This window comes from Equus asinus, chromosome 1 (assembly GCF_041296235.1).
Source record: "Equus asinus isolate D_3611 breed Donkey chromosome 1, EquAss-T2T_v2, whole genome shotgun sequence".
NCBI classification, from domain to species: domain Eukaryota; kingdom Metazoa; phylum Chordata; class Mammalia; order Perissodactyla; family Equidae; genus Equus; species Equus asinus.
Window position 1 is genome coordinate 147,551,817 of NC_091790.1, and position 15,562 is coordinate 147,567,378.

General features: G+C 34.4%; 1 protein-coding gene across 4 annotated transcripts in view; it reads right to left on the reverse strand.

Moving 5' to 3' along the window:
• Positions 1 to 15,562, reverse strand: part of AGMO (alkylglycerol monooxygenase) — a 317,403-nt gene that overhangs the window by 67,360 nt on the left and 234,481 nt on the right. Inside the window, exon 13 of one of the 4 annotated variants that reach the window (XM_070509372.1) lies at positions 11,857 to 11,967. The exons of the other annotated variants lie outside the window; for them this stretch is intronic. Coding sequence (XP_070365473.1) covers positions 11,959 to 11,967 — 9 coding nt within the window. The 3' untranslated portion in view covers positions 11,857 to 11,958. Of the gene's footprint in view, positions 1 to 11,856; positions 11,968 to 15,562 lie in introns of those variants that run through there. 4 annotated transcript variants of the gene reach the window in all.

A 15,562-nucleotide genomic window follows, 5' to 3' on the forward strand; every position in this document is an offset into this window, starting at 1 on the left:
TTTGTTGATTTGGGAGAATGAGAAAAGCTATAAGGACACAAGGAAAGAAAAAGGAGAGAAAAATTAAAATATGAAGATTTCCATCAGTATGGTCTCTGATTCTCCAGGCTCTGGAAACATATCCTGTTCTTCCTGTTTTTCTCTGAATTTTCTTTACGTAGTCCCTATTTCAATAAATAGTCACTTAGTCGTTCTATGAGCCAGGTTTTGTACTAGAGTTTCTCCAAAGAGGAGCGAGACCTATTCTCAGTTTCATTTAAGGCCTATCTTCCTTCCAGACAGACCACTAGTGTTCCTGGCCTTAGTAAATGTTACTTAGGCTGGTCAGGTTTTACCCACCCCAAAGCTAGATGATTTTTACAATGAAAGACTAACTTAGGTAGAGGAGAGAACTATAATTAAACTGTATCGTTTCTCTGATGATGCTGAAAGATTTCAAAGTATACTTAGTTAACCAGGGCAGGGTAGGCAAAGTACAAATGTTGGTAGAGGGATTAGAATAAGAGAAGGAGTTATTTGTCCCAAAATGATCTTTACATATATAGATAATAATCATAATAAAGTTTGGATTATCCCAGTGCACCAATTTGTGATTTCTCCATGCTATGTAAAATTAAAAAACAAGCAAACACCAAGGTACTAGTTACAAAGGAGTGCAATGTCTCAGCTTGCAGTCTAGCTGCCCAAGCCAATGATTGAAATCCACACTTGGTTGTTCGTAGAAAGACCAGTGATTGACTAGTGAATAATAATATAAACTATGCCTGATTCTTTGCATTTTGTGTGTGTTTAAGCCATGCTCAGCCTTTTTTTTTTCAGTGAGTATTAAACTAATACTCTATGCAATTCCTTTGTTTAAAAATAACATGCCTCCCTCATCATTTCCAATTTCAAATATATCTAGATCCCTAGAACTCATGTATGTTGAACTGTTGTGTAATGATTAAAGCACTGAGAATGCACAAAGTGTAATATCTCTTAAGGAATAGTGGTATTAAACAGTCACATCATAAACTTTCAAGTATTACAAAAATAAGCAGTGATTAATCAAAAGGAGAAACAATGTAACTGAGCTATTTATCAGGAAGAAAATTTAGTAGAAAGTCTAAGTAGAGATGTTTAAGAAAGGAGAGTTAGTAGCTTAATATTGTTTAAAAATATTAATGAATTGGAGCCTTTGTTCAAAGCATTTATCTTTAATAATAAATAATAATTAAATAATTAAATAGTTGAAGTTTAAAATCTTGAACAGATGCAAGAAAATGAGGGAAGTTTTTCAAACTGTGTGACAAGCCACCAGTAAATTCTACTTAGATTAGTGGTATAACAGAGGTGGCATTTAATCATAGAGGAATAGACGTAATCTTTAAGAGACTGTTTTTTCTTACACTATTAGGGCATATAGTACAAACTCACAACAGCTTGACCATAACATAGTAGAGAGAGTCAATTACAATTGAACTCAATACAGATATATCTGCTAATATTTTTTATTATTTTATTTCATTTAATATTTTATTTAATTTTTAAAATTTTATTTATTTTATTATTTTTATTTTATTATTTTATAGATATATAGATATATATATAATTCCTTAAACTATATTCCTTAAAAGATAAATGCACTAAAAAATTGACCAAAATAGAGCCAGCCCTGGTGGTCTAGTGGTTAAGATTCCATACTCTCACTTCCATGGCCTGGGTTTGTTTCCCAGTCATGGAACCCCACCACTCATCTGTCAGTTGTCATACTGTGGCAGTGGCTCACAGACAGAACTAAACAAACAACTAGGATACACAACCATGCATTGAAGCTTTAAAAATAACTGACCAAAATAAAAGTATATTTGTCCATTTATTCATTCAACAAATATTTACCAAGCAGACACTCTATGGTAAGCACTATCCTAAATCTGAGGAAACAGCAGCATACAAATAGACAAAAAGTGTTGCCTTATACAGGAGGAGAAGATATTAAACAAGACAAACAAAAGTGATTAAATCATTGGTAGTAATTGCCACAGAGAAAAATAATGTAGGGAAGGACGCTAGGAAATGTGGGAGTGGGGAGGAGACTATAATTTACAGCTTCCAATTAACAAATAAATGGTTAGGTAATGACAATGTGACCCCAAAATTTAATTCTCACTATTAACAAAATAATTTCTAATTAAAGTAATTTGTAGATGTCATGAAAACACAGAAAGTTAGTGAGTATACATCATCCATGGAAATGTATATCGTTTAATGCTTTAGTTTAATTTATAACAGTCAAAATCTGGAAACAAATTTTGAAATCTGAATGCCTATCAATAGGGGACATTTACATGGAGCTTTATGCCATCATATACATATTTTCTGTGATCATTAAAAATTATAGTGTCAAGTCCTATAAATATATAGAAAATATAAACAATACAATGTTAATTGAGGAAAAATCACAGGATTATATTGTATATAAAATTTTCTTCAATTGTCTTTGTCAGATACAAGCATTTATGGACAAAACAAAAAGATTTCATGAAATCAAATACATATAAATAATTTGATTTAAGATGATAGCATTTTCATCTGGAAATACATAATTTTATAGTGAATGAGACCATATAATCACCAACTTTAACCTCTCAAGCAATACTCTACATTACATCTAGATAATTTAGGTAATGTCGGAGGACTGCTCCCCACAAAGATATACTTTCATATAACTTTCATCTTTTACAAGGCCCAGAGCTTCTCTGGCTGAGTTACAAGTTCCAGATCAGAAAAGGTGACTTACTTCAGCTTGTCTAAAAAAATGGGAGTTTTCCAACTAGAAAGCTCTTTGATACTAACAACTCCTTCCAGGCACACCACGGGTGAGGCCCACGTGCCTTCTTCTGTCCCAGCTGTATTCCCTTCCTCACATGGCGACTACTTCTGAGTGAAATAGCCACCCTCTTTTCATCTCCTTATTAAAGTCTTCCTCATGTTTTAGGTTATGACTTAAATCCTCCTTATTCAATAGGAAAATGAACAATTAGCAATAATAAGCATAGGAATAACAGCAATAAAAACACATCATAAATGGAACAGAATTGAGAGGTTACTAGTGTAGGTATTTTAGGAATATTCCCTCTTCACTCCAAACCACAAGAGTGGGTCTTTTCATTTCCCTTTTCTAAATTAGGAAACTGGAGTTCAGGAAGACCAAATAACTTGCAACAGCGACACAACTACCAAATTAGCTGAGCTAGGATTTGTCCTTGGGCCTAAAGGCAGCCAAAATTAGTGTTTTGTCGTTTCCCCCCCATTTTTCCATATAACCATGGTCTTCTTAAGAACCCTCAGATGGAATAAACGTCTCCCTTCCCTTTTTCTTGACTGTATTTCGAACTTGAGTACAGCGGAGAGTTTGGAGACTACCTTACGTCATAGGTATCATGCCTCTTCTTGGCCCATACTGCCAAGCCATGTCACACACAGACATACACACACAATCAGTCAACAGAGGAAAGTACTTGTTCAACAAATACTCACTGAACTGATATAAAGAGAATCTCAGTTTAACCTGTCACCAGTGAGCCTTTATTAACATTTCTAATTTCAGTGTTAAAGATAACATGGGCATGAAATCCCTAAAATACATCATCAAAGACCAACCACACTGACGCAGGGCTGTAACGAATGTGGAGCAGTGAAAACGGAAAATACTTTTAATACTTCTAAAGGATGAGAGTATATAAATCCTGGGTGGTGCTACATTTTACTATTGTAGTTATTGGCATTATAGAATACAGTTTTAAATGGACTTTTGTCAAGTCAAATATCTTAATAGAACTGGAGCTATAATCGTACGGTGTGGTAACTTTTCAGCATCTAATGACTCATGAGAGCTTGCCAAAGCCTGCAGGTTTTGAAAGAAAAGGTTCACCTCTTTCTTGATTTACTACAGAGTAAATTACAGACAACTTAGTGTTGCATTTGGCTAAGGAGTCAAGACTAAGACATACAAATGAGCAAAAGAAAAATATCTAACTAGTGTATTCCCCTCCTCAGGCAACATTGATCATTATCATGTAAGGATGTAAAAGATTTTCAAAAAATTATGAAAATATTTACTCCAGGAATATTTCCATGAAATTATTGTCAAGTGCGAAGAGAGCATTACATGCATTTAACAAGTTGACAGGAAAGTAGGCAAACATGAATAAATGTGTTTTATACAAAGAATAAACGAGTTATTTATGTATTTTGGAAATTAGCCCCTTATTGGACATATGATTTGCAAATATTTTCTCCCACTTGGTGGGTTTATTTTTGTTTTGTCCATGATTTCCTTTGCTGTGCAGAAGCTTTTTACTTTGATGTAGTTCTATTTGTTTATTTTTTCTTTTGTTTCCTTTGCCTGAGGAGACACCGTATTAAAAAAGATACTGCTAAGACTGAGTATACTGCCCATGTTTTCTTCTAGGAGTTTTATGGTGTCAGGTCTTACATTCAAGTCTTTAATCCATTTTGAGTTAATTTTTGTGTATAGTCTAAGATGATGGTCTACTCTCACTCCTTTGCATGTGGCTGTCTGATTTTCCCAACACTCTTTATGGAAGAGACTTTCCTTTCTCCATTGTATGTTCTTGGCTCCTTTGTAGAAAATTAGCTTTCCATAGATGTGTGGGTTTATTTCTGGGCTCTCAATCCTGTTCCACTGATCTTCGTGTCTGTTTCTCTGCCAGTACTATGCTGTTTTGATTACTATAAAGAACTCATACAACTCAACAACAAAAAAAGAACAATCCAATCAAAAAATGTGCAGAGGATATGAACAGAAGAAGATTTTCCAAAGATGATTTACAAATAGCCAACAGACACATGAAAGATATTCAATACCACTAATTGTTAGGGAAATGCAAATCAAAACTATAATGAGATATCACCTCACACACATCAGAATGGCTATTATTAAAAGGACAAGAAATAAGTGTTGGAGAGGATGTGGAGAAAGGGAACCCTCCTACACTGCTGGTGAGAATGCAAACTGGTGCAGTCACTATGGAAAACAGAGTAGAGATTTCTCAGAAAGTTAAAACTAGAAATACCATATGACCCAGTTGTTCCACTTCTGGGTATTTATCCAAAGAACACAAAAACACTAATTTGAAAAGATATATGCATCCTTATGTTCATTTCAGCATTATTCACAGTAGCCAAGACTTGGAAGCAACCTTAGAAGTGCCAATCAATGGATGAATGGATAAAGAAGGTGTGGTATATACATATGTACATTGGAATACTACTCAGCCATAAAAGGATGAAATCTTGCCATTTGCGACAACATAGATGGACCTTGAGGGCATTATGCTAAGCAATGTAAGTCACAGGGAGAAAGACGAATACCATGATTTCACTCATATGCAGAAGACAAACAAATAAACACGTAGATAAGGAGAACGTATTGGTGGTTGCCATAGTAGAAGGTCGTGGGGAGGGTGAAAGGGGTAAAAGGGCACGTGCATGGTAACAGACAGACATCAGACTTTCGGTGATGAACAGGATGCAGTCTACACAGAAGCTGAAATATAGCGATGCACACCTGAAATTTATATAATGTTATAAACCAATGTGACCTCAATAACATAAAAAAGGAATAAATGATAGCTATTGAATTAACTTGAAATTCAAATACCTAGGAAGGATCTTCTAATTGGTTAAGTATTTCTTAGGAGGGATGCTGAATTCATTGTTGAAAGGAAATGTTTTAGTCCATTTTTTAACATGACTCCCTTCTACATACTTTAACTCAAGAGAAGTCAATAAAATATCCAAGCACATTTGCTATGGAATATTTAAGTAAATCCATAAAGAGAGGCATAAAGATTCATATCCGCTGGACTTTTGAAGAATATGTGTTTAAAGCTAGGAAACACGTAGACTGGACTGGCAGACAGTAAACTAATCAATTTTCCTTATAGTTTTATTAATGTTCTATAAAATGCATTAAGAATATTTAATTAGTTCATTGCACTTTTTTAATTTTACCATCTCACCCACTAAATCTGATTCCTCCCCCTCTTAATGATTTGCCTTCACACTATTCTAATCATTTAACATGTCTGATCAACTCTTTCTTCTAATTATGTCATTATCATTGCCACTCATTCATTTCAAGTTATACCCTCCTAATCGTTACACTTGCCTGAGATGTTCTACAGCAACACTGACCGTTTTATTCTTCCGCTTGAAACGCTTCATCATTATTGGGCTGAAATACAAATGTCTTAGCACTCACTGTCCTCTATGATTTTATTCTTGTCCACTTCTTACTTCGTCACTTTTTATCTCACTCACGCAGAACTGTTTTAATTTCCCCTTACTCCCCATGATATTTCACACCTCACATCTGCTCTTGTCACTGTCCTCCAGGCCGCCCTGCTTTGCTATTTCTACACATCTTTCAAGGCTCAGCTCAGGTGTTATCTCCTCTTAGAATTGACCTCTAGCCAGTTTCTCACCATCATCTCAAACTGTTAGCTTCTTCTCTTCACGTCTCTTTTAATTTAAGATTAGCTAGATCTGAAATTCAAAGCCTGTCCCTTTTACTTATGAATTATTTACGCTGAGCAAGTTAACCTCACTTAGCTTCAGTTATCATATCTGTATAATATAATATAGTAATACTGTTTCAGTGAAAGAAAAGTGCATTGCTTGAAGTATATTACTTCCTTTTCCTTATGCTTTGTGCTCCCTGTTCATACCTTTATGATAGTATGATAAGAGTGCTCTGCTCTAATTTATTTTTTCTAACTTTATTATTATTGAGTGTCCTCAAGTAGATCGTGCACTTCTTGAGAGAAGAAATATAGTGTATTCCTCAACTCTGTATCTCAACATCTAATCTAGGACTAGTAAGGGCTGATAACTATTTCTAATATAAGCATTTACTAAGGGCTAATGCTATGCTCAGAGTTTCATGGACTAGAAATATATATTCAACATATCCTTTGCCCTCACTTAGCAGATAAGAACATATAGAGAAGATATGGGCAAACCATAACACAAGGAAGAAAGCTGTGCATACCATTAAATGAACTCTGGCAAAAGCATGGAATTTCAAAAGACAATAATATAAGACTTCTGTCTTGATAGAGAGGGATGGGGGAACGTAGAGGTGGAGGTAACAGAGTAGGAAATGAGGAAGATTTTAAGAAATTTGTAGTATCTGAGTTGACACTTGGAAAGGTAGTTAGGATTTGAACATAGAAAGATCCAAGAGGTAAATATAGAAATATCAGATAGAAGGAAAAAAAATAAAAGCACTGTGAGGGAATGCTGGGCGTGTTTCTTTGCTAGCAAATAGGTCCACTAGATTAGAGTTCACTGCAGCCAAAGTGGTGAGTGTCTTCCACCAGCAAACATGGAGCCTAGAAGGATGGTTCAATAGCTTAACCAGATTTGGCTATGTTGGACATCATCGCAAATTCTCAGGCACAGCTGCTCATGACCAGATTAATTTACCGTAGTTGTATTGGCATCCTGAATGACTTAAAACAGTGGCTGATACAGCCACTGTTCACTAATTAATTAAAGTGAAGAAAATTTAGACTTCAAGAAAATAGGTTTAGTACAGTTATCCTAAAAGCTTTGAAGAGTAAAGCACAGGAATAGTCTTTAAAAGAAAGAAGCCATTTTTTTGTTGCTGATATCATTTAAATACAACACTCACAGTACATTCAAATATGAATAGTAACAGAGCATTACCTCATCTGATGAATGGAAGAAGCTATTTTTCTACCACTAACTGGCATGAGAAAGAGCAAAAGTCCTGGAGGAAATTAGCAAATCTTAAAGGTGTGGATGACATTCTGTAGTATTGCTTGTCCAAAAAAAATGACACAAATTATGGCACTGAACTCTAAAGGCAAACAGCAGCAGACACTCTCTCCATGGTGAAATGCACATTTTTCCAGGGATTAATCTTTAAACACGCCAACACTTAAGTGTAAGTTTTCATATATCACAAGTTACACCAAGGAGTCAGTTGAATCTCTCTCTCTCTCTTTCTCTCACCCCTCTATTTTAAACACGCACACGCTAGAATTTTCCACTGAAGAACAAAAAAACCCAACTTTTTATGTTCCAAGAAACAACTGTATATTTAAGAAGTCTTTCCCATATTTATATTGTTTCTGTGATTATATATGTTTGTGGGTGAAATGAAAAGTGTCATTTGTAGTAATCTGAATGCAGAGAGTAAATGTATCCACAAAATAAAGGCAGATACTGTTTTGTTTAAATGCCAGAGCATGACAACCAAAATCATTCAACTAGTTCTCATAACCTGATCTAAAACAATACAAGTGGCAAGTTAAGAATTCATCTTTATAGATGACTATATAAGCAAAAGCATAGGAATGATAAAGCCTGAAATAGGGGTTAACTTATCCACCAGGTATAATAGCCATAGTGCTAAGGGCCCACTTTAATTTCAGGGGTCCATAGAAATGTTTTAACTTTAATTTCTCTTAAAACCAGAAAAAAACCGACTTAATAACATTTAATATATAACAGTGAGTTCACCCTGGGTTATATTCATCTTTCTACCAACACAGTCGTCAAATACATTTTTTTAAGACTTTCGTGATGGAGAAAAAGGCTCAAGAAGGCAAATTGCCTAGGACCCATGAAAGTCAGAATGTAGTCGTTCCTGAATCCACAGTAGAAGTTACTCCTGGAGTTGAAAGGAAGAAAATGACTTTAAAGAAGAGTCTATGGAGAGAGCTTACCAAAGAATATTAAGCAGATGTGGCATAATGAGATTTGATAAACCTCTTTTGGGCACATATATATTTGCTATGTTTTCTCTATCGTTTTATTTTTTTAAATAATTCACAATTAAAGTGTTAATAATTGATCCTTTTGATTGAATGAATTAGTTGTTACTTATCAACAGATTTTCTTAAGGGTAAAACTTTAGAATTTCTCTTTAAGATAAGCTGTTAGTTTGGTGGTCATAAATATTTTTCATCTCTGAAATGAACAAACTTTTCTTGGAAAGAAATGTTTCATCTCAAGAGAAATGTGATTTTAATTTACAGAATTTTTCTTCTAACCAAAAAATTAGACACTGGACTGTTTTTGAAAATCATGTTGGTTATGGATTTTTTATAGGGTATTAATGTTCCCTAATAAAATTGGTATGGTGACAAAAGATGTGGGCTATTTTGGCCAGATTTCCTTATTTCAAAATGTATTATTTTGTTCCAACTCCAAAACTCAATAAAAACAAACTTAGGAATTTAAGAGATGAGAAATGTAACAATTATTTAAAAATTAAAATCTCTGGAACTGAGAGCAAAAAACATGTAGTTTGAGCTGACTGGTATAGGACTTTCAGTTCAGTGGTGGTTACAGAGCAAACATTTATTTTCCACTATGTTGGCTGTTTTCAGTTAGGAAGCCTATTTTCACTAGACTGCAAGCTTCATGAAGAGAAGCCTTTTGTTTTGTTTTGTTTTGTTCACTGCTGTGCCTCTAGCATCTGGAGCAGTACCTGCCATGTCCTATGATTTCAATTACTATGTGCCAAATGAACCAGTCAGCTACAGCTGAGCTTCATAAGGAAGGCAGGTTTCAGACCACAAAAGTGTTATTGATAGTAATTGATAGTAATTTATGCAGATATCATTGCTTAACTACTCTTATGAAAAACAAAAACAGGAGAATTTTCTACATATTTCTAATCAGTACCAAACCCCTGCAAACTTGGTTGTGTTAGATGAGAAAATTTGAAAGACCTCAAACGATAGAAGTTATGTGGGATAGTCAATGAAGAAACAGGAAGAGCAATCCACACAAGAAGAATAGAGTAAATACATTCTTAGAGCTACTCCCCAAAATACAGATGGTTATGAAAAAACTGCAGCCCAGAGATGATATAAAATGGCAACACAGATGCAAAGAGAGATGAATCTGAATAACAACTTATAGTAATAATTTTACATACTATACTGAAAAAAACAAGGAGTTTTCATAATTATACATTCAAGTTAGGAAATGAGTATCCGTGACCTAAAGTTTATTCTATATCACAGTTGGTGTTTTCTGTCTGGCTTTTTTTTTTTTTTACATTTAAAATACGTTAGACAGAAATAAAGACCAATCTTTTGTCAACATAGTGAAAGATAACTAGCAAGCTGAATGATGTCTAAGTGTGTGTGTTTGGCAGGAAACAAGGAAGAGAATGGGAAAAAAAGGAGAAGGGGTGGTGAACATCTGGGGTGGTTTCTTTTCCGTGAAAAGAAAAAAGGTCATATCCCACCCAGTGAGAAGAAGTGACCCCCTAAAAAATGTAAGTGATCTTGCTTGACCTGCGACGTGAGCATGGGAATGACCTCGGCTGTTTAACTGCTGTGTGTGTTTCTTGTTAGAAAAAGTGAGAGAGTTGTGTTCTGCCATAAAAGAATGTGAGGAATATGAAGGTGCTGAAAAGCAGAAGAAAGAAGTGAAGCATGGGGAACCTGATGCAGGCTCTGGATAAAATGGAATATGAAGTTGGCCCTGCCTTTGAAAAAGCTAGAAAAGAATGATAAAAAGAAGTATGTGTATGTATACTTCTGTATAAACAAATAGATAACACACACACATGGCTTTTTTGTTGTTGTTTGTTTAATTGTGGGGATCAATTCTTTTTCTTCTACTTATCATTAAAATAATGATATTCACCTGGAAGAGAACAGGCCTGTGGGCACATCTCTAATAGCTCAAAATATCTAACACTTATTTTCCATGAACTCCTAGAGTCCAAAGTCTAAAACATAAAGTTATGTTAGTTCAACTCTTAGTCCTTTTATGGATAATAACACCAAGTCAACATGCTTATCCAATGCTTGATAGTATCCTCAGAATTTTTTTCTTCTATAAAATAAGTGGGTAAAGGTCAACGTAGCTGAAAAATCCCCACATTACAATGTAAACAAAACGAAATTTAAATGTGTTGACTTACATCAACTCCTAACATTTGTTTCATCTTTTAAAGTCTCTTTCATGCCTTGCTCTTCTCCAGCTCTCTCTATTCTCTCAATCCCCTTGAGATCTTCTCCACAGAGCCCCATTATTGAAGAATGCACCCAGCACACAGCTGTGGAAGGGAAAAGCTGGACTGAGGCGCAAGGCCAAACCAGGACGGAAATTTTGGGTACAATCTCAAATCTATTGGTATAAGGAAAACGGAACAATTTTGAGCTCTTGGTTATGTTCTTGCTAAGTGATGATGACTTAGTGTTTGTCATTTCAGTTTTGTTACGGAAACAAAGGGGAGATTTTACAGTTGAAAGATTTGGATTTTTTCTGATAATTTTATGATAAAAATCTTGTTATTCAGTTATTGGTTATGAGTCAAGGGTTCTGTTTATCTATTTCAAAAGTCCCTGGCTGAACCTGGCTCACGATTTTTTAATAGTCCAATGAACCCAAAGAAACAGAAACTTTTGTTTTTTAGGATGCTATCTGCATGAACTGAGATGAAACTATTAATCAAGTTATTTAAACAGAACTCTCCCCTACCCCAAATATCTGTGTGAACATGTGAGGCACTGTTACTTACACAAAGCACCAACATTTAATGAGAAAGTCAACTCTGGCCAGTGATTTAGTTAAACCCTGGAAAGCACATTGGATAATGATTTCCTCTTGCTTTCCATCCTCTGAGATTCCCTCCTGCAATCTTAAAGGAGAGTGAGCCAACTGAAGTTCAGTAGTTAAAAATAAATTTACCACTAAAAACAGGGCAATATTTTGAAATGTACAAATTCTTACTAAACGTTGTTATCTAGTGACATGTGGTTACATCTATCTTAAAGTACTTATTCATCATCTCACCATAGATGATGTTCTGCCACGTGTCTTTTTCCCTTTCTTTCCTTTTATTCTTCTGCTGCTCTCCACGAGAGGGCAGGCAGGGGCAAGGAGAAGGCAATTCTGTTAGGAAATCTGGTTAAAAAAAAAGTTTGATAGGACAGGAAGTAAATAATATTGTCTAAAACAAGATTTAAAGATTATCTGCATATTTGGTATATTTTTCCATATCCCCATCTCTCCTTGATATGCAGAAATGAGGATTGGCACCTATTGTGAGCAATTTGAGTAAAGTATTTTCTGTGTGTTTGGGTTCATTGGTGAAACATAAATGATCAAAGTTCAACATGTTGCATCAATTTCTTTTCACCTGGCAAGATGGGTGACTGTGCCACTTTTTAAACCTTGTGATTTTGTCGTTATTTCTTTTGGCCCAGATGGTTATAGTAAATAATTCTTAATAATAATTCCCAATTTTACTCTGGAGAAAATTGCTTCAAAGTTACATTCCTACATACATGATTTGTATATATACGTGGTGTAGAATTTGGAAGAACAATCTGGAATTTCCTTTAGATATGCTACTAATTTACTAGGCTACCACAGTTAATGCAACATCTCAATTTCTCTACCATGTTATTGTAAAATGGAGTCTGTAGCTCTACAGAATTCATATAGAAGATTCTATGAAGTATACTTGGTTTCCTCTACAAAAAGTTACCCAGAGTGCACAATGCAACATGGGTAAAATGGCATTATGGATACATGAGTGGGCTAGAAGAACAAGTCACTTTTTAATTATTGTTTTTACCTTAAAATTCTGGGTAATAAATTTTAAAGCAAATAAAATTAAATATCTTATTTTGCTGGAAATTCATAAGTTCTAAACTTTAAAATAGGAATGAAATAATTTTTGTGATAATCAAAAGGAAAAATTATAACTTTTGATAAAGAAAACTGTTAAAAATAATTTGAAGGCTACCTGAATGCATCCTGTCTTATCCTGTTTTAATTAACCTACTTCCATTACTCAGTTTACCTTTCCTTTCACATCGTGTTGTACTCATCTTAAATAGAATAAAAACTTTGATATGCACTAACATTGACTTCATTAAAACACAAAGTTTTGACATTTTTGGGAAGAATTTTCTTATTCCATGTAAGAAATGGAAGGGTTTTGAATTTCAATGGCTGAAAGGAAGTCAGACTTTAGTTATATGAATCCAGGGTAACTTCATTCATGGATCAAAAAGACCTCTTGGGGCTTACAAAATCTTTTTTATTTTCAAGCTACAAGAAATAGTTTGGTAGAGAGCTAGATAATGGAAAACATATTCTTCTGCGATCAATCCACTTTGGGGTGCTTTCCAGCTGTGAGACAGTCTCTCAAACTTAAAAGTTCTCCAAAGTTCTCCTTGGCTTGGAGCCCAAATTTCCTTATAACGGAATATGACTATGTAAAAAAAGCAATACAAAATATAGCACTTTTTGTCACTTTGCTAAAAAGTTAAAATGATTTATGACACTGTTAAGGATTATGAATGCTTCAAATGGTTAGATTTTAGTGGTTAGAATTTGCACAATTACAATTTTCACCTACTATTTTAGATTGTATTAATTCTTGTAAGCTGAACAATATGTCACAAAACTAAGATTTCTCTTATATTATGCTAAGTGCGCCACATTGGAAAGGGCTAGTGGAGAAATATCATTTATACATCTGGTGTATAAAATATTAAAATAAGTTATAATCATCATAACAAAGATAATGAACTCTTTCTTTATATAAAATAGCTCACCATTTCCAAATGCATAAGTTACAGTCATGAGAAATCAGTCATTAAAGCATGTCAAATTTGGGGGAGTTTTGAAATTAAAAAGCTGCATAAGTCTCTACATTTAAAGTTATTCAAACATGAAACAATGGTGAAGTGACTCCAAAAGGAAAAATATAATAATCTTCAATTTGTAATTATACAATTCTTTTGTCACTAATAAGACAAATCTACCAGGAATAGTGATGAGATTGATATCTATTACACTATCTTAATGTCTAGTCAAGTCACCTAATTCTAATAGTCTTGTGAAAGTTAAAGACATAATTTATATTACATCATGATGGATTGCTTTGGGACCCTAAAATGTGGGAATTCTTGTTTGACAGGACTTGTATTCAAGCCAAACCTATATTTGGAAGAAACTTTGAATTATCCATTTTATCACATGGCAAAAAGTTAAAACAGGCATACACCTTTACTTACAAGTATAATTCAAAATACTTAAAAGTGATAGTGGCAGTGGCTGAAGCAGAACTTTTTTCTTAGATGGACAGATCAATTTAAAATCTAACAGAATATGATTCTTTTATTTACTTATTTTAAAACTAGTGTGGATGTTTTGGAATAAATCACCAACGCATATTAGGCGTTTTTTTCTTACACAGTCTATGGCAAGGAGGCGCTTTAATTACCTAATCATATAATTGCATCAAAGTGAGGAAAAATAAAAAAAAAATTTCCCAAGGTAATTGCGTCTATGCAGATGGTTGCAATTACCACCTTCAAAATGACACCCAAGGCTACACCTCCAGGCCTAACCTATTTTCCTGAGTTTCAGACTTGCAACTGAGATTCAGGTATTTCGCAGGTATCTCAGTATAAACACGCCAACAAATAAACTCAGTATCTCTCCCTTCAAATCTTTGCCTTTTCCCATGAGAGTGTGAGATCACTGATCCAGAAATTTCGGAGACTATGTAAAACTCCTCCCTCATTCATCCTTCTACTTCTGACCAATCCGTAAACAAGCCTGATAGAGTTTACCTCAAATCTCTCCAGTCAAACCCATTTGTTCCCAATGCCTAATGCTTAGGTCTAACTTAATTCTATCCCTACTTTCTAAATGCCTAGAATTTCCCAACAAGATTCTATGCCTCCAGGCTTGCTTGCCCTTTTTCTTACTGTTCCCTCCAGCTCTCCATCCACCACTCACAAGCTGCCAGAAAGATTTTCCAAAAGAGAGAATCTGATCATGTCACTTCTCTATTTAAAGAATTTCCGTTTTCCTCATAACTACAGAGCGAAGTAAATTCTGCTTATTTTGCATGTATGTCCCTTACTAATCATGTCCCCTCACTTCCCACATATGCACCCACCATTGCGAACCTTTCGTTGTTCCCCTACTAATGAAAATGTGCCATAATTTTGCACATATTTTTCTTCCTATTTAAAAATATGTCCTTGTCCCCCTCTTCTGCTTAATTTACTCTCATTCCTCTTTGTTAAGGCTTTGATCAAGTTTGCCTCATTTGAGAAGCCCTTTCTGAACTACCAGTCAAAAGTGGCTATCTCTTCTATGCTCCTGCCCAGCTATTTAATAACTACCTATATTTTAGAGTATTTCACTATGCACAGTAACTGTTTCCTCATTTGCGTGTATCAACTTGCTATAACTTCTTAAGGACAAAGTTTATGCCTTTAAATTTCTTTTCACTAGAGCTTTCTGAATTATAGGTCAAAATGCTAAATAAATGAAATCACATAAATACTTCTCACCAGGCAAAGTTCTTTGATATTCCTGTATCTGTTGATATTCGTAGTATTATATCACATACAATGAGAATATAGCAATTAACATGATACACTTTATAGCTTATGGAGGATTTCACATAACTCAGAAGCAGGTAATGTTTCTGCATTTTCTGAATAAAGAAACAAAGTTTCACAATAGT